Here is a 23,405-nt window from a genome sequence, read left to right as displayed (position 1 = left end):
AGATGCCTTCAAGGGGATGGTAGACAAAATTCTGTCAGAAGGGACATAGGGGAATGGGTTTAGCTGTATTCTATGCCTTGGGATCTTCCTACACTCTTTGCAAAACTGTTTTAAGAAAACTACTTTTGCTGATATGGATGGAAGGCAGTAGTCATCYCAATTAACCCTTAAAGAGACAAAACAGACAGATCCCTTCACAGAGCAACTAATCAAACTTGTCTTGGACACTCACCTGAAGAAAGGATGACAGACCTTTCCACTGACTACAGAGGTTTAGGTGACCAGCTTAGACAGCAAAGCTATCTTCTGACTGCTGAAGTTCATTGAAAAGAATCCCACTTTCAAGATAGGCTTTATAGATTTGCACAAGAAACGATTTGTGAGAGTAGAGGGCTTTCATAAAAGCTCCAAGGATAGCGTGCATAAAGAAACAGAAGTTAAAAGCAGTGTGCAGATATTTAACAGTAAAGGAAACAGTCATTGGACAAACTTACCTGATGATACACTGGATTCCCTGTCACTTGAAGTGTTTATGTCCAGGAAGCTGTGCTTTAACCCAGCCACAGATGATGGGTTTGATGCCATGCCATGTTCTCTGACCAGAGAGGTGAAGGAGGTTAGGCTAATATCCTATCCTAATATCCAGATTATTTACTTCAGTGACAGCCTAGAAGCAACTTCCTAAAAGACATTAGGTTTGCATACCACACTTCTTTGTACCTTCCACATAATAGCATGAATATTGCTCTTCCATTCAGCTGCGAAGCAAGGTGCTTGGCTCTGCCGTCAGCCGACCACCACTTTGCCTTGAGAATACTTGTGGGCAACCTCCAATCCCCATAGGACGTAAAACCCTCCYCTGCAGATTTTCTCATGGCTAAGGAATGGAGTGCTCTCAACATCTCTGCAAAGATGGACATTTTTAAGGACAGCGCAAAATTTGTCAAGAGATGGCCAGTACAAGCAGGGGGTAGCCTCTCTTGTGACATTTTTCTAGCATTCTGGCTTCACCCAACAGTGAAAGAAGCTCTCGAGTTAAGTATGTTGAGGAGCCACACAGTGAAATTTTGAACCCAAAAGAGAGAGAGACAGAGGCTATGAAGCATAATTTCAAGTGGAGGTTGGGAGAAAGTAAATACCATTCGACTTGAAAAAAATAATTTCACACGCTAGCAAACAAAAATGAAATTTATAAGAAGTTTATTGGATTGGTAAAATGTAATAAAAAAGCATTTGTGATACTTCTTCTGCAAAGAAAAAAGGCATCTGGTGATTTTGCATATTTATTTTCCCTTACAAAACATTAGAAAAGCATAACTGATAAAATAAGGATAACAACTGAAAGAGCAGAGCARAGAGGAAAATACATCTCAATATAATTGGATAATGCGTAATAAAAATACAGAAAACACATGCTTAAAACAGCTTTCATTCTCTTACTGTAAAAAGTCATTTTATGTGTTGAATAAAAAATATATGCCGGTTGCTCTGAAAATTGCAGTTTAGAGGAGGTAACTAGCTGAGAACAAAATATATATATCTATATATATTTATAAATATAGAAAATGTGTATATGCTGCATCTGTCCTCAGAACAAACTGGAATAAATGGTTTTCAATTCATGCACAAAAGTTACCAGAGAAAAAACTTCACATATTACCTAGTGGACCAATCCTGTAAGGTGCTGATTGCATTTTCTGAGCGCCCTCAAAGCCCTGTGGAAGTAGTCAGTGAAGGAGACAAGCAGCCTGATGAGTTCAGTGAGAAGGGAGGGTACTCAGCACCTCCCAGGAGGCACACTCAGCAACTCACAGGATTCAGGAAAACTCCAATGACAGCAGGATCGGGCCCCTAACAGACTTGGGTAGTGCTTGTGCTCAGCAAGGGGTAAAACTCTGGTACCCCCAAGTTCTGACAGATAGGAGACCAGTCCTAAAAGCTCAAGTAATGTTACTTCATTAGGATTTGAGGGCATGGAGTGTGCAGCAGAAGGCATCCCTCATAAAGGGAATGTCTCCTTTATGCCCCTCTCTTGCCCAGAAAACTAGGCTAGTGATTCACATTTAAAAGGAAGATGCTTCCCACACCACTGAGAGCCTCTGTCTGCTGGTGCAGAACAGGGGAAGTGTGACCAGTCATGCTCCCCTCCCAGCTGCAAGAAGGAAATAATACAAAACCTTCTTCATCTCAAAGGCTAAACCAACTATTACCATAAAGCTGAAATACCACCTCAAACCTGGCCTAATCTTCCACTATGAATTAACACACACCTAGTAGACAAGATCACCAACAAAGCCTAGAGCAGACAGGTCTACAGTTGGCAGGGATAGGCCAAAGCATAGCAGCTTCAGAGGACAAATATGCTCCTGGGTGCACTCCCTCCTTCCAGTTTGCAAGAACTAAGCAGCTCTCCCAGCCCTGGGGAGGTTCACCATGGCTACAGAAGAGGCATGTAACCAAGAGGAATCCTTCTTCTGGAATGACCACATGTGGTTATGACCCTCTTGTAAATAAAGTAAAGCCGGCATTAGAGATTAGGCTCTGAAACACTACAAACCTCTGCTGTTTGTTCTGAGCTGGAAAGTGCTGTATCAAAACTGCCGAATCAGTGCTCCTGGTCTCTCATCTGACTAACTGGAAGGTAGGCACCTGGAGACTGGCCTCTGTCTCTGTGACAGTCCAGAATACAAGCCATGGTGTAGGAAACTAYAAGACCCTTAAAGAGGGTGAATTCCCACCACAGCAGTTCCTTTCTAGCAAGATCAAAAGAAAGTCCAGGCATAACTTTGCTCTGCCCATACCTTTAGCAATACTCAGTCCTCACTCTCCAGAGGGACAGCAGAAGAGGACACAGTGGTGAAGTACTAGGTGTTAAACCATCCAAGCCTTCCCTTTGCTGCATTTCGAACAAACCTGGCAATTCCTCTCTGACTGCAGCTGGGAAAACAGCTTCCTAAAGCATGATTTGTGGGACTGAAAGTGAGAGCACATCAGCTCAGCTAACATCCATATTCTGAGTAGTACTAAACACCAGCCTTTGATCCACCTTTGAATCTTCTCTTCTAACATTATACAAAAAATGAGTAACGGAGAGTTTAGAAGAGACAACATCAAGCAAATAAAATCTCCAGATACGGATGACACTGGAGTTCTGTGGTAAGATACAGAGCTCTTTCAGGAAATACACCAAAGTACCTCCACTACTGAACAGTTGTCTACAAGACGATGAGGTGTGTTAAGCAAGATGACAAGCAATGTTGATGGGATAAGCCATTGCTYTGCCTATCCCACTGGAGAACAGAGGCTCAAAATTAATCTCTTGCTTCTGTTCTACATCTTTTTTAGAGTTTCCTATCCCTGCTCTGCACTACGGTTATTTCTCCGGTGCCCATAAAGGAGTGCTGCAGGTCTCTGAAAAGGCACATAGTGAAGAAAGTAGAAAACACCTTCTGTAAAGGCAACTCAGTTAATAGCATACTCTTCATCTTGCTGGTTGTGCTGCTTGGATGCTTGTCAGGTGCTTAGCTACTTGGGCATTAGGCACATTAGAAATACTACTTTTTGGATGGATAGAGCAAACAACTAGATCAGGCTCAGAGGATAGGCAGAAAATGTCCACTTGCCAAACCGGAAGCAGTTTCCTACCCATACAGAAYGGTCAGTAAAACACTGTCAGATGTAAAAAAAATTGCCCTAGTTCTGTCTTTTCAATGGGTATAATCTCAACATAGTTGAAAGACAAACCACAACCTCCGGCTGTGCATTTCAGTGCAAACTGCTCTTATTTCATACAACCCTGAATGAAACATTAGCACAAAGGCAGCCTAATTAGAAGAGGATCTTTTCCTCCCTCCCCTCAAATCCTAATCATTGCACACAATCCCATAGCTAACGGCAGAGAAAAAAACACCTGTTTCTGGCAAAATACTTGCACTGCAAAGATGTTAAGTTAAGCAAAACCAAAAACATGATGAAGCCCTAGGCTGGACACAGACTCACCACAGGGAGCAGTTCTGCATATGTAGAGTATGAGGTGGACTTGGCTTGGTTAGCAGGCCTTCCTCACCCCCATAGCTGCAGGGAATACATACTGCAGCAATATGGCAAGCTGTAGCTGGAGCAAATGTTAGCACAGGAGGTCCTGGGCTCTGGCACAAGTTTAGGGAACACTCCAGAGGGTGGCATTTTTCTCATTCTTGACTGAACAGCCACCACCAAGAAAGAAAATAAAAATAATGTGAAACTACGCTGAATAGCCATCTCCCTTTAATTTTCAAATCTGAGCACTTTCCCAAATGAAGACATTCCTCCCACCTGGAATTCATATTTGGAAGATTTCCCTACATCATAACTAGGGAATTTACTTTCTGATTGCATTTTTTGGTCTTAAAATCTAGTTGAGCTTTCCTAGACAGAGTCCCTAATTTTGTTTTAATTCAGTGCCCAAGTGCCAGAATGTCTCTGTATCACATAGGGACCAGAACAAGACTAGGACACAACTAGCAATGAGTAAAAATAATGACACCATTAAAGAGCACATGGTTCTGACTATCAGAAATGCTGAAGAAGCAAAGCTTCTATGGAATAAAATTAGCATGAGTTGCAGAAACATAGCTATTTAAAAAGAATCAGAGCAATTATGTCCTTTAGTTTTTGCCACATTTATTATTTTCACCTCTCTCTTCTCACAGATGAAATGGGACTGGCCAGTTCTTTCTCCTATTCAGGTCAGCTTTGCTCTCCGGGCTGTCAGGCTGCTGGCACAGAGCTGCAGATGCAGGACTTCCCACACTTCAGGGGAATGCTGAAGAGGGGTTATTTTCTAAGCATCAAACTATTCCTGTTCACCATGCACTCCGCTTTCAAAAAAAAACCCCCAAAACAAAAAACAAATATCCGAGTCTTTAAACAAGCGGAGCAACCCTTTAAGGCTTCATAACAAGTTTTTTGAACCTGGGGTAGGAGGGATGGGAGGGGGAATACATTTTCCTAGTTATGGGAAATAATGAGAAAAACAACATTTCTAGATATGATGTGCTGGATAATAACAAATCAGAAGTCTGCTGCTAAGCCCATTCTGCCAGCCAGCCCCTGTGAGAAAAACACTGTGAAAAAGACCTTTTGCACTGATGAACTTAAAATCAAAAGAGGGGCAACACAGTGGGAGGAAGGGGGAAGACAGGTACATAGCATGGAAATGACTTGCCTGGAGCAACCTCACAAGTAGGCAGAAAAATGGTGAATATAAGCTGTCTCCTTATTCCCTTAGCCCTGTTCCCAAAACTAGTTTGGGAATGAACTGGGGGAAGGGAGGGGAGCAGCAATTTGAAAATGGTGGTTGCTCCAGTTAAACTGTATCTTCCCAAAGAGGAACCAAGGATGGGGGCAGGGGGAGATGGCTACTATTAATGTCCTTCCGTATATAGCAAAGCAGACATCCTGCATAATGGCAACACAATACATCAATAATAACCCAAGAATAGCTTCCTACCATTTTTTTTCCCCCTGACAGTTAGAAACATAAAGAGAAAAATCAAGCTGCTGAGATAAATAGCTGAGTCTCCACCCCCACCTCAAATTGCCTTGGCATATTTTAAAAGATAAATGGTTCTATGAGAAATTTAAATAGCTTTCTCTTTTCTTTTTTGGCAGCTGCAGGAACTGGGTCAGGTGTAGAAATTATTAATTTCGAAGCCTGAAAAACCCATGTTTGAAAGTAAGGTTTTTTTTTTCTTTTAAGCATCAACTTTCTTAGAAGTAGAGTTAGAAAAAATTAAAAAATAATCATGCTTTTTACAAAAGCCAGACCAAAAGTGATTAAATAATAGTGCATCCTGCAGCAAAGGAACAATTTGCATAATAGTTCTATGGACATTAAAAGTATCCATAGCAGATTGTTAATATTTTTTTTGCATAGAGTGTAGTATTTGCACAATGGCTTTTGTTCCTCTTGATCAAACATAGCACTGGGACTATGGCTTAAAGAAAAAGACTGGGGGGCACCATTCTTCAGTTTTACCCAAACTTTAGTACTCATTTCAAAGGAGATTACAGCCAGAGTGACCAGCACCAAACATTTTCACAAGCAGTCCACTTACTCATAGTTAGGTTTGGGGATTGACACCCCAATGAGCTGAATTGCTTGAGGCTGCACTTCAAGGTGCTCAGTGCTGATGAGTCTGGCATTGAATCACATGTAAATCACTGCTTTCCCACTTCCACTCAAGTTAGTCTTGATTTACACTGATACCAGGTTATCTGCATGATGCCAAAAACTATCTCCCTCCTCATGCCGTATCTGCAAGGATCTCTTTGCAACCATAAACACCAGAATCTTAAAGAAAAGAAAAGTCAAATCCTGTAGAAACTGCCCTGAGCAAAGAAATGCTGATATACAAACTCCCTCACTGGATAGTACACTAGTTAAGACCTGTAAAAGGGTCACATTTCCAGTCTTACAAAGTTTCCAAGATCTTGAAAGATACACAACTGGCATGCAGCCCACTCCCTTCACTGCATGGCTGGTAAAATTCCCTGTTACACATGTGCTGAGTTCCGAGTCCCAGATCAGGCAGAYACGTGAGAAAGAGGAGAACTCGCTCATTTAGACCCACTGCACCTCCACAGGGCTCACAGTTTGTGCCATTCTTCCTTTAGTGACCAATCAAAAATTTAAATGGTGGCAAAGGCACAGATGTAAATAGAATTGCAATGCCTAGAAAGTCAGAACATTGATAGGATCAGAAGACAGACTGTAATTACAGGCCCTGCTACTTATTACATAGGCCAGTTGTGTTACATGAGCCTTCTGTGGAAACTTCCTGTGTAATTAATAAAGGAGAAACAGAATACTTTTGCAATCACTTTTCTAGATTTCACTGTGGGGGTCCAATCCTGCCATCCTGGATTAGCTCTAATCATAGTCAATCTTTCTTCACATCAACTGAAGGCATCTGTTCCGAAAGACTTTCAAAAAAAAAAAAAAAAAAAAAAAACTCATTGCAAACCTACACCATGCAATCAAGAAGGAAAGGAAATCGATCCTGAAAACCCCCACCCAGATCGTAATCTGACAATGTTTTCAAGGCATCTGGCAGAAAAGAAGGAGGAAAAAGAATGCTATGAAATATTTAAAATCCTACTTCTGTTAGGAATACATGAGAGGGAAAGGTGATTTGCAAAGGGCTGCATTATTTGTAAGCCACAAATGAAAGCACCACCTTCTGCATAGGCACGCAGATGCCCTTGGCCCAAGCAAGAGTGGTCCTGAGAACAAGCACCAGGCACTGATTCAGCAGAGACTGGCATGACAGTGTCAAGGCTGGTGAGCAGGACCAAAGAGCTTGCCCTGCACACTGGGGTACGCACAGTGGGGAGTCACGGGTAAGGCAAATGAGAGAGTTACTAATACGGCAAAAGAGCTGAGTGTTCACAGCCCATAGCTGACCCTCCTCATTTAAAACTTCCATCAGATTTTCAACAGAGATGAGAAACAGGACAACCCAAGGACAGATTTCTCCTAAAAGCATTCCCACTCATACTCTTACCAAAGAAGGACATCCAAGGGAGGGGAAAACTGCCCTGCAGGATTTGAGATGCACTGAATGGCACTTTACTTTGCTCCAGCATCCTGCATGTTGCCCTCTCCATCCTTAAACTCCCACCAGCATGGAGCGCCTTTCGAGAAAGACCTTAGCTGGGTCTGGCCACTGGGCTGGTCCCAACCTGCATCACTAAAGCAGGCTCAGCACAAGGCCCTACATGTCCTGGTGTCACAGGAGGGGAGCAGCAAAGCAGATAGATGCTGAACTGCTCTTTGCCTTGGCTACATCCACTTGCTTGGAGTCCAGTTCCAGTGGAAACTGTAAAAGACTTCAGGGCAAGCACTGGGCATGCAAACAGGACCAAAATGGTTTTGATAAGCTGAAACAAAAGCCACTCTGGAACAAAACCAGCACAGCCACAATCCCCACAGCGCTTGTGTAAGATAGAAAGAACGAACCCCTAGAACGTATGTATCAAAAGCCATTTTATGCAGATTTTTCCTTCTGAATATTTAAAACATGGTGAATATTAAACTTTGGAGATTCTTAATACGTTCCAAAGCCCCACGGACCTTTGAAATGCTAGCTCATCAATATGCAACATCTAATCTTGTGAAAAAAAGAGGGGGGAAAAAAAAGCTATTCATCTTTCGCTCGTAAAGGTTACAGAAAAAGTCCTAAGGAAAAAAACTTCCAGCATCTTATGCAATAGGTTAAATTTACAGTGGTTGGGAAAGTTTCACTTTCCGCGAGAAAGAGGGAAAGTGACTGTACGTGCATTGCTGCTGGAAGCTTCTTCTAAAGTGTGAGGCTGAAACTGCGTAGCTGGATTACAGTAAGTAGTTTATTAAAAAACCAAGGCTCGTGGCTTTGCATCCTCTTCCAGTCAAATGTAGTCTCAGGATCCCCTCTCCAAAGGCCAGCAGACAGTGCGCCACCTAAAAACGCATTCTAGTCCAAAATACTGTGGTTAAAATGGCTTTGCTTGTTTATAAAGTTTAGTGTTTCGTATCGCTTGCATCTGACCTTCAGCAGAAAGAAAAGCTCAGTTAAATTGTGCAAATATGTACCAAATGGGAGCAAGGGAAAGCAGCCAAAAATGCTGCATGAGCTTTTGCAGGGCTGCAGCCTTTTAGGAGCACCAGTGAGATGAACTGGATGAGAGGCCAAATTGATTTAGGCTCCAGGCAGGAGCTTAAAACACCATGACATCCAAATTCAAAAAGAAAATGTTCTGTTACTGCAACCCCAAATTTCCTGCACATGAAAACACTGTTTTCTTTCATCTTTAGGAGATGCTAGTTCTGTAATCCGACATTTAAAAATGAACAAACAAGCAGGAGTCAGCTGACAAAAGATTCTTACTGCTGAATGGAAGTAGGTCACACTGAGTATTCTGCCTTTACAGTCTGGCTTAATATTAGTGTTGTACGCAAAACAGCAACAAAACTGCACCGGAGACAGAGAAAGACTCTAATTTTGTCTTTTCGATGACAGTCAGCATTAACATTCTGCACTAATGTGCAATGCCCCCCCAGTACCTGATATCTGGTTAATTAAAAAAAAAAAAAAAGGCAAACCACACACTAAAATAAACCCAAAAAATCTCACTGGTCAGCCTGCATTTAAAGACATCTAAGTATGAATACTTGGGCAGAGAGGAATTTTCCTGAAGGAACATAAAAGAAAATGAAAGGTCTACATACAAGACAAAATAAAATCTTCTGTCTCTCACAAATGCAAATTCTGGCTGCCCTTTTACACAAATATATTAAGGGAATAAAACTGGAGGAAAAAATAAAAGAGGCAACACTAATAAATTCATTTTTGGAGAAAAAATATTTAAAAACAAAGTATCCTTCAAACAAATTTCTTCATGATAAATCGCTGCAATCATGTGGTTCTAAATTACATGGTTAAATATGACTGAAAAAGTAAGGCACAATTTCACAATCATTTTAAAAGCAATAATTATAATCATTTTCTTTGATATCCATGTGGCAGGCCACTGATACTATGGATGCACAAAACTACTTGATTAAAGATCTGAAAAAGTTTTTCCAGCTACTGGCTAAGACTTACAATACCTCTGTGAAGCAAGTTACATACCATCTTCACTACAAAGACGAGTGCACATTGAGCAAAGGGAAAAAGAGGGTAAGAGAGCTGCTTGCGGACAATGGGAGACAGAGGCAGAAACATAAAGAGAACCCGAGTGTCGGATTCCCGGCAAGGGACTCCAGCCTCAGGGAAATGTAAGGTTAATACCACCATTTGGGGCTTCTGTTTCCTTCTTCATTTTCCAAAAGATCTGGGTATAATGAGAGATGTGGTCTCAAAAAAAAAAAAAAAAAAAGAAAGAAAGAAAAGAAAGAAAAGAAAGAAAAAAAGAAAAGAAAGAAAAAAAAAGAACTGAGTGCTCTTGATGCTAGTGAGCAACCCATGGGACACTTGCTTACACCTTTCAGATGAAGCCAAAAGAGACTGGGAATAGGTGGTCAGCAGTGAAGCCCAGTGGGGTATAGGCAGCACTGCCTGTATTGCTACGTAGCTGCAGCCCCATGATCATCTTCTGCGTGCGTGTGAGTGCGTATGCCAAAGCGGGCTGCCAGTGTTCAAGCTTAGTGTTTTCAAATCACAGCAGAGAACTATCAGGCTAAAGATGAGAACTGTTTCCCCAAAGGCCACCGGGACCCCTACKTAGGTTATGTCTTTCCCTTGGATTTTTACATGAATGCTATAATTTCACAAATGGTTAAATCTACTCTCTCTCGCAATGCTCAGTAGCTCCAAACACCAGACAGGCGATCCGTTGTTGCAATTACAAGCTTGAAATGCTGAGGAAGACAGGTAGTATTTCTAGAAATGTTTGAGAAGAAATGCCATTCTCTAACCTAGAAGGATATGTGGAGATTGAAGTTCAATCAGTATCTCTTGATATTCATGACAGTGGCCATAATATGCTTCTATTCACTAATTTCAGAGTAAACAGCAAAATATTGCAATTGTTACAGAAAAAGACATGGGCACTCCTTGTAACCAGCCACTCCATGGCTTTAAGATGGAAAAGAAAAATAAACCCAACAGAAGTAACACTGTTATTTTAAGAAGAGTCACATTATTCGGATTGTTCTAATAAAGGCAATAGTGACTTCAAAGTTAGCAAAACTAGTCAAAAATAGGGGAAAACATCTTGTGAAAAGTTTCAAAGGTCCAATTTTACCAGTTCCAATACAGAATCATTTTCCAAGAACACAGGTAGTTTTTTTTAATAGGATTTTTATCCAAATAAATTTTCAAAATTGTGATAGAAACTTTAATTTATCAGAAACCAAGAACTACAAAAAATTGAGAAAGAAGACATGGGTTTTAAGAAATGAAAATATTTGTTAACAATTCTGAAATCTATTTGTATAAAAAATCTCAGTAAGGTTTTAATCATAATAGCAAGAAAAACTGTTGTGGACAACATTGCAAAAACAAGACAACTTCTCATTAAAAAAAATGACCCTTCTGACATCACATAATTTAGTGTAAAAATTGTGACCAGCTCTAACTGGAAATAGTGTTCTCACAGCTCTCTCTTTGTAATTTGTACTTAATTTGTACTTACTAACCTCTAGATAGTACTAAGTAGTTCCTGCTATCCTTTGGCAACAAACCCTCAATTACCATCACTAGTGTTTTCTATTGAGAATTTCACCACAGTGAAATTCTTCAGCACATTTTTCTCTGCTAGCCCTCACTTACAGTACTCAAATCTATATAAAGTGTAATCAGCACAGCTTAGTGAACAAATATCAAATCAACACGCTGAATCAACTGCAGGAACCAGGTATAAATAAAAAGCAATTAAAAACTCAAATCCTTTTTGAGCTGTTCCGCTAAGGCACCAGGTATCTAATACTGCTATCTCCGACTCTGAAGGAGGACAAAGACACAGGATTTCCCTTACAGACCTTCTCTGGGGTTCAGTTATCTCTCATCCACTGGAGTTTCTCAAAATAAAAGGAATGGGATTGSAAAATCAGCATTTATCAAGCCCAGGCTAGGCTTGGCTGACCATACCAGGTAGGAGCTGCTACAGGTTCAACAAGAAGATTTCAGCTATGACTTGTTGCATATTCTCTTCAACACCCACCATTTCTCTAAAAGACACCTCATCCTCATTCTCCTCAAGCACATTTTGCTGCAGGCAGAAAGTCAACGTAAGGCCTGTGTCTCACTCAAGTTCTGCTTCTGCCACCAGGCTGAACGCTATATGTAGAGTTCACYATGACAAACACTTTGCTACTCCCACACCTCTATGATTAAGTCATTGCCCAAGTGTTTTGCAGCTGTGATAAAAATCTAAGAATTAAAATATTAAAAGACAAAAACAAAATTAAAGGTGCATTATCTGATAGGCTAGAGCAATGGTGTTGCTTTCTGTTTTTAAAAGCAACATTCAGGCAATGATTAAAATAAGTGAAAATAAAACCATCACATTCAGAAAATACTAGTGTTAGCCTTGGGGATATGCTTAAGGATTGGGCTGTAACCAAGGCAACCCAATCATCTGTAGAAAGTTTATGTAGACATTTAAAGCCATGGTTCAAAGATACAGTAAATCTGGCTCTAAGGCAACTTGTGACGTATGGGAAGTGCCACAGTCACCTGACACAAAGCCCCGATCTCGTATTAACTCACCCTCCCGTTGTATAAACGTTATGTTGGATCAGCTACTGCTTGTCCTTCTGCAGCCGGCCTAAAGGCGACGTGGGAGCTGTATCAGGCGTTCTGGGTAATTTGACAGAAATGTGACTGTGCCCACATCCTGCCCAGATCAAATCTGTACGACTGGGTAATACAGAATCAGTCTGGTATTAATGATTGTAGAACCATGGCTTAAGTCACACCATGTAACAACTTTAAGCCTATGACTAAACAAACCCCATGGGCTTAAATATTTTGCTAAATTAGAACCTGATCCTGGACCCTCTTGGGCCCTATCTGGCCACACAAAACACGGGATCAAGCTCTACTTGCCARCAAATACTAGAAAAAGCCAAAGCAGCACAAGCAAAAATTCTGCATACTCAAACAGAAATGTCTGTGTGATCTTCCAATTCTTTATGAAAGGAACATTTTGGACATTACCATAGCCACAGATGATGTGAATTTTTTTCATGGCTAAGAAGTGCATCTTAAAAAAAGTAAGGTCTCTTTGGCAAAACGACTCCTTCTTTGGAACAGATAAATGAGGATATATAATAAATACACAATAAAGATTGTGATGAAGCAATATCCCAATGGTTCTTAACTGCAGTGCAATAGAGACAGGTCCACCAGCATTTCCTAATTAAATCCTGATGCATCAAGGGGAGATTTCCACACACAGGTGGTTGATGAGAGTCTCTATGCTACATGCACATATGTGGAATTTCTTTCAAATACATTTATAGTAATTTTTGAAGCCAAACCACATGCATTACAGAAAATGAAGAGGAGTATTTTGGATACCCACTCTTTCCAATGGGTAGTTGGCTTTAATGTTTCAGGGGTGAAAGCAAAAGCAAGATAGTACCTTTGCGCAGATATGCCAGGTACAGAAATTAGCCACAATGCATCAAATAATAGCACCGCTCAAGCTTTGTCAAACTGCTTCCACCCATGGTGTACTTAATGCTTGAAAAGTTTGGCTCTCACCTCCCTGCACACCAGTCCAACTCACCACAGCACCCTAGTAATGGGGAGATTCAGATCTAGATGTCCTAGCTGTCCCTTAGCTTTCAAATGGGCAGGAATCCCAAACCTACATACCAGTGTACTTTTCTGGAAAGAGAAGAGAGAGTTCCAAAATCAGTAGTTTGGGCCAATCTGTGATTAGTTTAACTCACATAACGTCCCCAGGAAGTTGGAGAGAAGCCCTCTCTTGCAGATGGCTGAAGACAGGAGATAAGCCATAGGACTTGCTCCGAGTACAGCCTATGGTAGGGCCACAGAAATCCCAAAGGCTTCAGCTCTCCTGAGTCTCTTATCTAGACCATGTTCTGCACACAGCTACAATAGCTTGCTCCCACCAGTTTGCACAATGTTATTCAGGAGAGTCTCATCAGCCACCTGATTTAAAACTAACAAGAATAAGGAAGTTCAGAGCTGTGTTTGCTGCCTGACGACTGGCTTACTCTGTGCCTGCATACATCACACCCGTCCTCGTACTTTTCAGAGACGTAAAATCCTCCACAGGGATACTGTGGAAATTGTAATCCCAGCTCTGAATTTCCATATTTTTGTAGGGCTAATTCAAACTGGATTTGCTCAATAGTTGTGAGGGTTTTCGACTGGTGGTGGTGGGCACTGCACATAACGAAGTGAGCTCAAAAGTACCTTATGTGCCACACTTACGGAGCCCAGATGGAATCTGGCAGGAGTCATGGTACAAAAAAAAATCTGTTTATGTTTGAGGCAGTAAAATTCTTGAAGGCCAGGGTAGAAATCTATTATAAAAAGGTTAACTGCTTCAGCACAGCCACTATGGTGGAGAATGATTTCTTTTGCTTACTGATGCCACCCTCCTATGAAGGAGGATTCATTTTGGGAATCTCCCCTGCAAATTTGGGGAATCTCCCCTGACATCAGTGGAGCTTGCCAACATACAAAACCATGTAGCTTGCCAACATACAAACCAGGAGCAGAGGTTTCAGATCTGTATTTCTGTATCTGAATTCACTGTTGACAGTTAAAGCTATTAAGTTTCACAGTGCTCTTCCATAAAGGTTAGTGCCTAAACTGAAAGTAAATGTACCATTTGCAGGAGCTGCAGTGAGTATCTCAATTCTTCCTGTTCATTTCCTATCAGTCCACCTCATCTAATTTTTTTTTTCTTTTCAGCATTAGTGGGTATATCGGGCTTCTGTTACAGAGATTAAAAAAGGCACCACATTCTCACTGTTTTTCAGTGGGTACATGAAAGAAAAATTGTTAGAAATTAATCTTGAAAAGTGCCAGTTCATTACTAATATGGTCAATCAGCCTGCAACTGTTTCAGTTCTGCTTCTTAATTTGTTAAGTGCATAGAAAGGTATTTTCTTTGATTACATCTGCAAATAAGATATTAATGTCAATTCAGTGATATGAAAATTACTCCCTCACTATGTAATTTGCACCTTAGTTATTATGGGTTTCATGAACAAGGTATTATAGCTGCACAGAATAAGCCGTGGATTTATAATTTATTTTTTAATTAACAAAACTAAAAAAGCCCCCACTAACAACAAGAAAAAAAAGAGGTGTCTGTGCCCAGCTTTTTATTTGCCTTGGCGTAAGTATTAATTCTGGACAGAGGATAAAAATGCTGCTCCTGGTTGTTTTGCACTCTTCTGCAATGACATTTCACCAGAGAGAAGTAATAAGTAACTGAGATGAAAATGAAAGAGAAAAGAATTGCTTGCTTTCTGGGATGGCATAGAGAAGGGTTTAACATTTCCTTTAGCTTTCTTGAGATAAAAACTGAACTGCAGCTCTTTTTTTCTTTTTTTGAACCAGAACTCCACATCACGTATGCTACACTCAGTGAATAATCATGTATGCTACAATCAGTGAACAATGTTCTTGCCTATCCCAAGGCTTGATTCAATTCCTGTTACAGTAGATGGGAATCCACCCCTTGCAGTCAGCAGGAGGTGGAACAAGACTCCATTGCTTATCCATCTATCTGCTTGGGAACCAGCACTGCCATTGGGCCCGCTATAATGGGACATGTGAAAGAATGGCATAAGATTTTTTTGAGCATCCCTTTGCACTGCAGTTCTATGTAGTAAAGTTCCTTGAAAACACTGGGATTTTAAAAAGTATTTGCAGCCCCAGATCCTTAAAAGACCTTCTCAACAGGCATAATTAGCTTTATACCTCTAGTAAATCAAAAGCACATTTTGAGTGAGTGAGTGAGTGAGTGTGTGTGTGTGTGTGTGTGTGTGTGTGTAGTGTGTGAGTGTGTATAGTGTGTGCAAGCTCACATCCTCCTGTGATTGCTCATATATCTGTGAATTGGAAGCATCACTACCAAATAAATTTATGCAGTAGCAAAATACAATTTCATAAGAAAAGGAAAAAAAAACCTATTGAACTGGAAGGGAATGGAGACAAGAAAGGGCCTAAGAAAAAGATGTAGATAACAAATCTGTATCCTAAAGATATGAGGTCACACCTACACTCTTACGTGCAGTACGTTTGAAGTTGCATGGTTTTTGTTGTGATGAGAGAGATGCTGGTTCTACTCTCACCCTGGTTTTACACCTTCTATTACAACGGAGTTACTTCTGCTGGTGATCCAGTTCCCATTAAAGTCAATGGGAAGGTCCCCAAGACTTCAAAGAGAGCTGGATCAGGTTCTCAAGAGGACCTGGGAGAAGAAGCTAGTTCAGCCACCTTCATGTGCTTCTTAGGAGACAGGAATCAAACACAGAAATATGGTTAGGACCATGTTCAGACCTCCTTCGATAGGCACATAACTTTGGTGCTGTGACCCCTTCCCTCCATTAACTGTAGAGATAGCAGGTGGTCTGACTCACTCACCGCCCACCTAAATAGTCACGTCTAAATTAGGTGCCTATCGCGGACAGTCTGAACATGGCCTTTACAACAGCCCTCTTGCTCCAAGGCCTTCCAGTTTTACTTTTTAATAAAGACTTAGGCCCTAGGCTGGAAAGAAATCATGCAAAGCTTGTGCAATTCTCCCAACAGGCAGACTGGGGAGGGTCACAGCTGATACTCAGAGATCAGTGCTGGCCTTCGCAGTAAGAGCCTGGATCCGAGCTGAGTTGCAGGTCTTGCAAAGGATGTGTCCATCCAGAGGGTAACAGCCCTGATTGTCCCCTTCAGACAGGAGGCCGCCACAGTCCTAGGCAAAAAGCAAATGGAAAGACCAAAGTGAAAAAGAAAAAAGAACAGGATTAACCAAAGAACCTATTAGTCAAAGAAACTCTCTCCTCACTCTCCACCTTGTAACAGGATCTAGCCTGAGTCAGCGTAAAGCATGAAGCTGAGGTATGTGATGTCTTTCACGATTAAGCCATTCCCTGATAAGAGACAATGCTGCAGAGAAGATGGGTTCCCAAGCTCTCTGCTAAATTTAATCCAATTGAAAATAAAAGGAGATTATTCCCTTCACATTTCTGAGGAAGGAAAGGTCTTTAGCATTGGAGAAAACATCAAACTTAAGCACATATTTATTAATGCGAAAAAGGATAAAAAAGAAGCATCCCTGGGAAGGAAGTTTGGTACTAATATCTGATTACAGGTAATCTCCTTTGGAAGAGTCAATGCACAAAGTTCTAGCATCCCTGCCAGGGGTAACAGCCTAGAAAGTTCCCTGCCTATCTCCCATTACCAGAACTGTCACCTGTATTCATACTGCAGTTGGTCCAAAAGGTTGTGACCAAAAGGAGGATTTCACCGGGGCAGCTGCAGAAGACACCCCACTAGAAGGCCCAAACCCTGCCCCAGAGACCTCAGAATCTAAACGGCTAAATGTAGCTGCTAGGAAAGTCAGGAATTCACCTTCATGGTGTAGCCAGGCAATCATTTACCCAAGGATTTCTGACAGGGCTGTGGTGAGGGGATTGCAGCTTTCTTGGAGGCCACCCCCCTTCATCATAAATCTGTGTTTGTAAATACACCTGGCATGAAAGAGGTGGAAAATGAAGAAAAAATATTGTTCCTTTTGAGATAGAAAGTTGAAGCACATGGAGACGAAGGCCAAGATGCAAAAGGATTTTCAGACATTGTGCCACACAGGACTACTCTGCCTTACTGATTTGGGAGTCTAGCTCTCATTTTTATTGTCTTACTGACTTGCAGCTCCTGTGGGAACCTGTGTTATGCAGAGATCATAGTGCAGTGACTTCTGAACCAGCAAATCCACATGAATGCTCTAGGTCAACTCCACAGCAGTTTAACTGCCTGTGAGATGATGCTCCAAGCTAATAATGTACAATCCTGGGACCTGTGTTGGCCATCGTGGAGTTGTGTGAGTGTCTGTGTCCTGTGCTCTCCACTGCATCTACCTCTGCTATTCAGGTGTGTGGAGCAAGCTTAGGTATCTCAGCAGCCAGAGTGGGGACTTGCCACATTACAAGTTAGGTTCTGCAAAATTGAGTGTAGGGATATCTTTAAAAACTGGGCCTAAGTAATGGGCTGATATGTACCTTGGAAGCCAATATCAGAACTGAGAATCGAACCAGATGTCTCAAGTCTCAGCCTAGACCTTTATGCATTAGTTCATCCTTTCCAGTTAAAGTTATTAAAATCTGCAACTGTGATAAGAAATATGTTTGGTCTCATTTTCTTTCCTTGCCATCTGGCTGATATATTATCCAAGAGGTAACACTTCCATTGAAAAATTCTTGAAGATTCCCTAACACAGCTGTTACCACATGTTAATTGCTTTAAGGTGATTTTTCTTCTCTGTCTTCAGATTCTTACCGTCAAAATTATATGAAGTGCATAATGAAACTGAACAGGAAAGTAGCACAAAAAGCATTGCACAAAACAAGAACGATCATGTTTATGTGTCCATTAAAATTCTTCAACCCAGAGCCATATGCTGAGTTTCCTGTAGGATCTTGCTCAAATTCTAACATGCATTAGCGTTCATTTTAAGAACATAAACATGAGCAACGTTTGTGTCCAAGCTATAATTTATGATGTTCTCAAATATTAAGCTCTAATTAACCGAGTCACATTCTCTTGCTCTCCTAATGAACCTGTTATAAACAAGGGACCTGATTTTCTTCTCATTTGCACTGATATAAATGAAGAAAAATTCCTTGCATGCTGAAGTCAATGAAGTAATTTGATTTTAGAGCCATTGTTACAATAGGGTATGCCTGTCCTGTATGTAACCATGAGGCTGTGATGAATTTAAGCCAACCTTTGATTTCTCACCTTCACATGATTAGAATACTAACCTCGCACCGGTAGCACTGGACATGGAAGTCACGATCCAAGGCGACAATGCGTACGGTCTCCTCCTGTCCTGGGGCCGGCATAATAGGCTCCTTACACACCGAACATCTCGGTGCAAATTTCCTTAAGAAAGAAGAGATGGTCCTAGTCATCTTCAAACTCAGAGCCAAAGTCTTTGCCAACTGCATCAGCAAGCCAGAAATGTGGGCATATGTACACACACACACACACACACACACGCATATTATCACATTTTGCATCTGCACATAACTGCCTCCTCAGAGCCAGGAAGGAGCACTTTAGTCTTACAAATCAATTTCAGTCTTGCAGAATATTAAAGAACATTTTACAGACTATTAGGAGAAGCAGCAAAGCATATTCCACTTGCCCTAAATAACAATTAAACTGCCCACCGAGTGACCCATGATTGTGACATCTGTGCACTCCTGCAACCCTTAGGCTCCATCCTAGTGTAACTCTAGGAAAGTCCATGGAACACCTAATGACCAGGAGAGATCACCAGGATTGGCTCAAAGAGCATCTCTTGAAAAAAATCTGAAATATTAAAAATTGGAGATGGAACAAAAAGGTAAAGAGTCTTAATTGGGACAGCAAAGAGATGGGCCTCACACTAATTTCTTGGGGTTTATTCCATCCATTTTAAACCTCTCAACGTTGTTCCCATTAAGCACACAGGGATAAACTTCTAGCTGGGCTCAGTCTCAAACACAGGAAGCATCAGGGCAAATCTGACCAGCTGCATCTTCTACCTAGAGTCAACTCAGTTACCCATTAGTGTGTTACCCAGGCTTGGAAGGGAACGGGTCTGGGTGCAAAGACACCAACGCTCGCTCTCCTACAGTCAGCCTGCGTCAGGACTGTATCGTCACAGTCGCTAGCAGTATGAAAGCTCAAATAAGGGTTAGCTCAGAGATCAAGAGGAGCACAAACCTTTCTTTTCCCTCTTACATTCTCCACTGTATGCCCTTCTGGCTAATTTATGTGTGTTCTGTATTAACTCTGGTTTTGCTCCCCCCGACTGCCCATGAGAAGTTACGATCTCTACTCCCAGGCAATTGGGGATACACGGGAAGAGTTAGCCTGTAGTGAACCTTTATTCACTGTTTTGGTGAGAAACCTATGGGTAGCAATTCCCTGGCTGCAAATTCTGCTCACAAGAAAGAAACTTATAGCTACAGAATCTGTTGCCATTTAATGAGAGCCAGGGTCATGGACTATAGAGTGACAGAGGGCAATGCTTATGGCAAACATCAGAACATGAGGAGATCAAAGGCCCTTCTCTTCTGAAATGCCTAGAAAAGATTGACTCCGCCACCCAGTCTGTCACATGAACCACCCCAGAATTAACTAGCTTAAAAAAAAAATCTATCTGTAGTAAGAATAAAGAAAAATATTAATTCACTGGCAGCAGATGAAAGATGTCTGTGTAGTTGCGATCTAATGAAAAAATGAATTAAACAGTGGCTATAGTGAGTGCTCTGAAAAATAACTTAAATGGATCATGATATGACCAGAGCTGTAATCGCAGTTAATTATATGCTGCTTCATGCAGGCACTTCCTTGTGCCATTTAGCTCAAACGTGGTGCTTAAAAATACTTTAACATTTCTCCGTCCAGGCCACTGTGGGTAATTCATTATGGGCCAAACATTAACCACAGTGAACTGGAGATGACTCTTGCTGATATCAGGGGACTTGGATGTGCTACTGGGGGCACCAAGCTCAGGGGGTAGCGAAGTGACAGCGTGAGCATCAGGTACAGTTTTTTTATCAAGATGTACAAGGTGGTAGAGCACTCCACCTGCAGACCAGGGGGGGACTTCCTCCCCAGCCAGTTAAAACTGGGCTGGCCCAAGTGCTGTTGACTGCAAGGTAGCCTGGCTAAAGGCATTCTGAATGTCCGACAAGGTCTCCAGCTATTCCCATGATCTTTCCCTTAATTTTTCACTCAAGGATTTGGTGTCCTTTCCTCAGATTGACAGCCACCCACCTCCCACTAAGAGCCCCAAGGTACAGATCTGGTCATGGCCAAAAGACTTCAAGGTGGGACATCAGCTCTTGTTCCAACCTTTCTCCTGAAGGGATCTGAGCCCCTGGCTTGCAGTTCTTGGGGAAGGAGGAGTCTCCAAATCATATGGGGGTGTGAGGAAAACCCTTTGGGATCCTGACTGGTGTTTTAACCTTCTTTTGGGCCTCTGCTCATGACTGAATTTTACCCTGCACATGATCTCCAGCACAGAAAGCAAGACAACACACAGACGCTTCAGCACCTGCCAATTAGCCCTGCCCATCTGGGCCACAGAGAACGTTCTCATATTAGAGTTCAATGTGCTGGTTGATCGCGGCTGCTTTCCTTTCTGTCAAGTCAGCCTGCTTCTTTGAGCTTTCAGGCCCACACACTGATGTCATGAGGCTCTAATTAAGTCTACCCCCTTAGAAATTAAGAGATAAATGGTTGAGATGTAAACTCACATTTGTCAGTATTGATTTTCTCTTTTAATTGAGGGGTGTAATGTGTCTGTCTTTTCTATACAGGGGAAACATTTGTGCTCTGATTATATCTACCTGTCTTCCTTAGATTAGCTGTGATGATGGGGGTGGTAGTGGTGGCAGTGACAGAAATTACTTGCAACTGTACTTTTCAACTTACCTTAAATAGCAGTTTCACTATAAATTATTACCAGGGCTGTATTTTTAGCACCTTTAAAAGCTAATTAGCAACCAGAAACAAGAGTAGCTGTGAGCATCCTGTGGCCAGCTAGATCCCTCTAGCCTGTAAGCAAACACCTGCAGAGGGCAACTGAGCAGGACCTCTCTTAATTGCTCCRTGTAAGAAGGGGGGCAGACTCTGATATGGAAGTGCAGGTAGAACCAGCAAAGGGAAATGTGCACATGCTGCAGTGCAGGGTAAGGCAGGAGAGAATGCAGAAAAGAAGAACACAGAGGTTTATCTATAAATTCAGACTTAAGAAAAAAAGAGATGAAGGAGCATCAGCCACTAACCAATTAATCTTGTATGCCACAGTGTGCATGCTTGAAGCAAAGCCCCATGTACCTAAGAGTTCTGGAAGTAAGTGGCAGAGTGTTCAGATTTCTCTGGACACAGGATAAAAAAGGAGGATTTTTAGGAACAAAAGACAATAAGCAAAGCCACGGAGAGCAGCTTGGGCCATACTTGTGGAAATCCTCGATGCAGTGGATGTTCCCACCGGCATCCACGGTGAAGGGAATCCCATCCAGGCTGCGATGGCACATTACACAGGTGAAGCAGTGGGGATGGTAAGCCTTCCCAGTAGCTCGGAGTATCCTTTCCATGATGGGCTTCGCACAGACACTGCATTGCTCCAGTGTGTTCTGCATAGAAAACATACACGCCAGATGTGAGCACCGTGTCAGCAGGACATTTATAAAGGTCAGCTGGATTGGAGGCTGCTGATCTACAGAGAAGCTTTAGGTACTTTCTTTTCATCTCTTCGAGATAAGTGCAGTACAGTCACCAAAGACTATGACAACAGCACAGGGTCCAGGTCAAGTCTGTAGCAGGAACACAACGCAGTGTAATTGTTGAGAGAAGACCAGAGCCTTCTCTCAGCAACTCTGATAAATGATCACAGATGGCTCATCAGGCAAGTGTATCTGAGATATGGCAGCTTCTGTAGCCAGCAGCACATGAGAAAGTAATGTAGGCTGCACTCCTGCATGTTTGCCTTCAGACTGCCCTACCTGAACAACCTTTTGCAGCTGAGTTGATTAGAGACAGCCTCCAGGATGTGTGCAGTGCAAAGATCAAACTCACACTCCTGGGGCTATACAGAGACCCCTTAACTGCTCTGTCAATACAGCTCTTCTAAAGGATCTTCATTTGCCTTGTAAGTAAATCTTGATCTTTCTCTTCCCGCCAGGGAGACTTCTGTTGAGCCCAGGGAAAAAACAAAGCTGTGTCTGCAATGAAAGCCTTATGAGGACAGGAGTTCAGGATGACCTAAAGTGCTCATTTATCTCTGGCCCCAGATGTTTGAGATAATGACTGTTAAATGCCAGTTCTAAGGCCACGCTCCTCGGCTCATGGGTTTTACATACCAGTTTGTTCCTGAAGCACTGAAGCCAAAACCCCACCTTTCAAGTGGGCTCCACTCAATGATTCATCTAATTCCAACCTCACTTGCCCCTGCAGTCAGTTATAAAAACACCAACAAACGTTTGCTTCAGATGGTTGTCTGTGGGGCACACCAGCCTTTCAGTTGTGCAAAGTGCCCTTTCAAACCAAACACCTGAAAGAGACACTGCGAATTGAAGGTGCATTCAACATAGACAGATGCAAAAGATAAATCTGTGGCAAGATGAATTGGCTCATTTCACTGGTCTTTGGGAAAGAGAACTTCACTCGCTACCCTTGCTTGATATGTCTGGAGTTATCAAATAATGTTATCAACCAATGTTTGAATCTTGGATGAAGCAGAAAGTCTACAATTGTTGGGATATACAGAAAAGGAGGGGGGGAAACAAATAAAACGAAAAGATCAAATGGGACAAAAATATAAAAAGCTACTGAAAGGCAGATCATATTGACAAACACAGGAAGGCTAAAGCTCTTCTGCTTCCTCATGCAACAAAATTCCCAGGGAAAGTAATGCTTTGACTGACCGCACTGTTATTGCTTCTTTGAGCCAATATTCTCGGGGGCAAAATCCAGTCCTTACATGTACAGCCAAAATGTATTGTCAGGAGATGAGTCACCCAGGAGCTCAGAGAGGTTGCTTGTATACTCAGACATAGGCCATCGGACATTACTTTTGAGCTGCAAATCACTGGTAAGATACAAATAGACTTACAGCCTCAAAATTACATAAAAATACACAGGTTCATATCAGAAGATCAAAAAGATTGTTTTTGG

General features: G+C 41.8%; 1 protein-coding gene across 22 annotated transcripts in view; it reads right to left on the bottom strand.

Moving 5' to 3' along the window:
* Positions 1 to 494: 494 nt before the first annotated feature.
* The window catches only part of LPP (LIM domain containing preferred translocation partner in lipoma), a 369,106-nt gene continuing 346,195 nt past the window's right edge, over positions 495 to 23,405 (bottom strand). For 21 of the 22 annotated variants that reach the window (XM_026070809.1, XM_026070806.1, XM_026070811.1 and 18 more), the window contains 3 exons: positions 21,687 to 21,865; positions 18,494 to 18,614; positions 1,191 to 16,425 (listed from right to left, as the gene is read on the bottom strand). In XM_026070809.1, coding sequence (XP_025926594.1) covers positions 16,297 to 16,425; positions 18,494 to 18,614; positions 21,687 to 21,865 — 429 coding nt within the window. In that variant the 3' untranslated portion in view covers positions 1,191 to 16,296. Of the gene's footprint in view, positions 596 to 1,190; positions 16,426 to 18,493; positions 18,615 to 21,686; positions 21,866 to 23,405 lie in introns of those variants that run through there. The other variant, XM_026070825.1, reaches the window with a different exon arrangement.

Source organism: Apteryx rowi, unplaced genomic scaffold (assembly GCF_003343035.1).
Source record: "Apteryx rowi isolate R43461 unplaced genomic scaffold, aptRow1 scaffold_32, whole genome shotgun sequence".
In the NCBI taxonomy this organism is placed as follows: Eukaryota; Metazoa; Chordata; class Aves; order Apterygiformes; family Apterygidae; genus Apteryx; species Apteryx rowi.
Note: the sequence above shows the minus strand (reverse complement) of the source record. Positions and strands in the feature narration are given on the sequence as shown.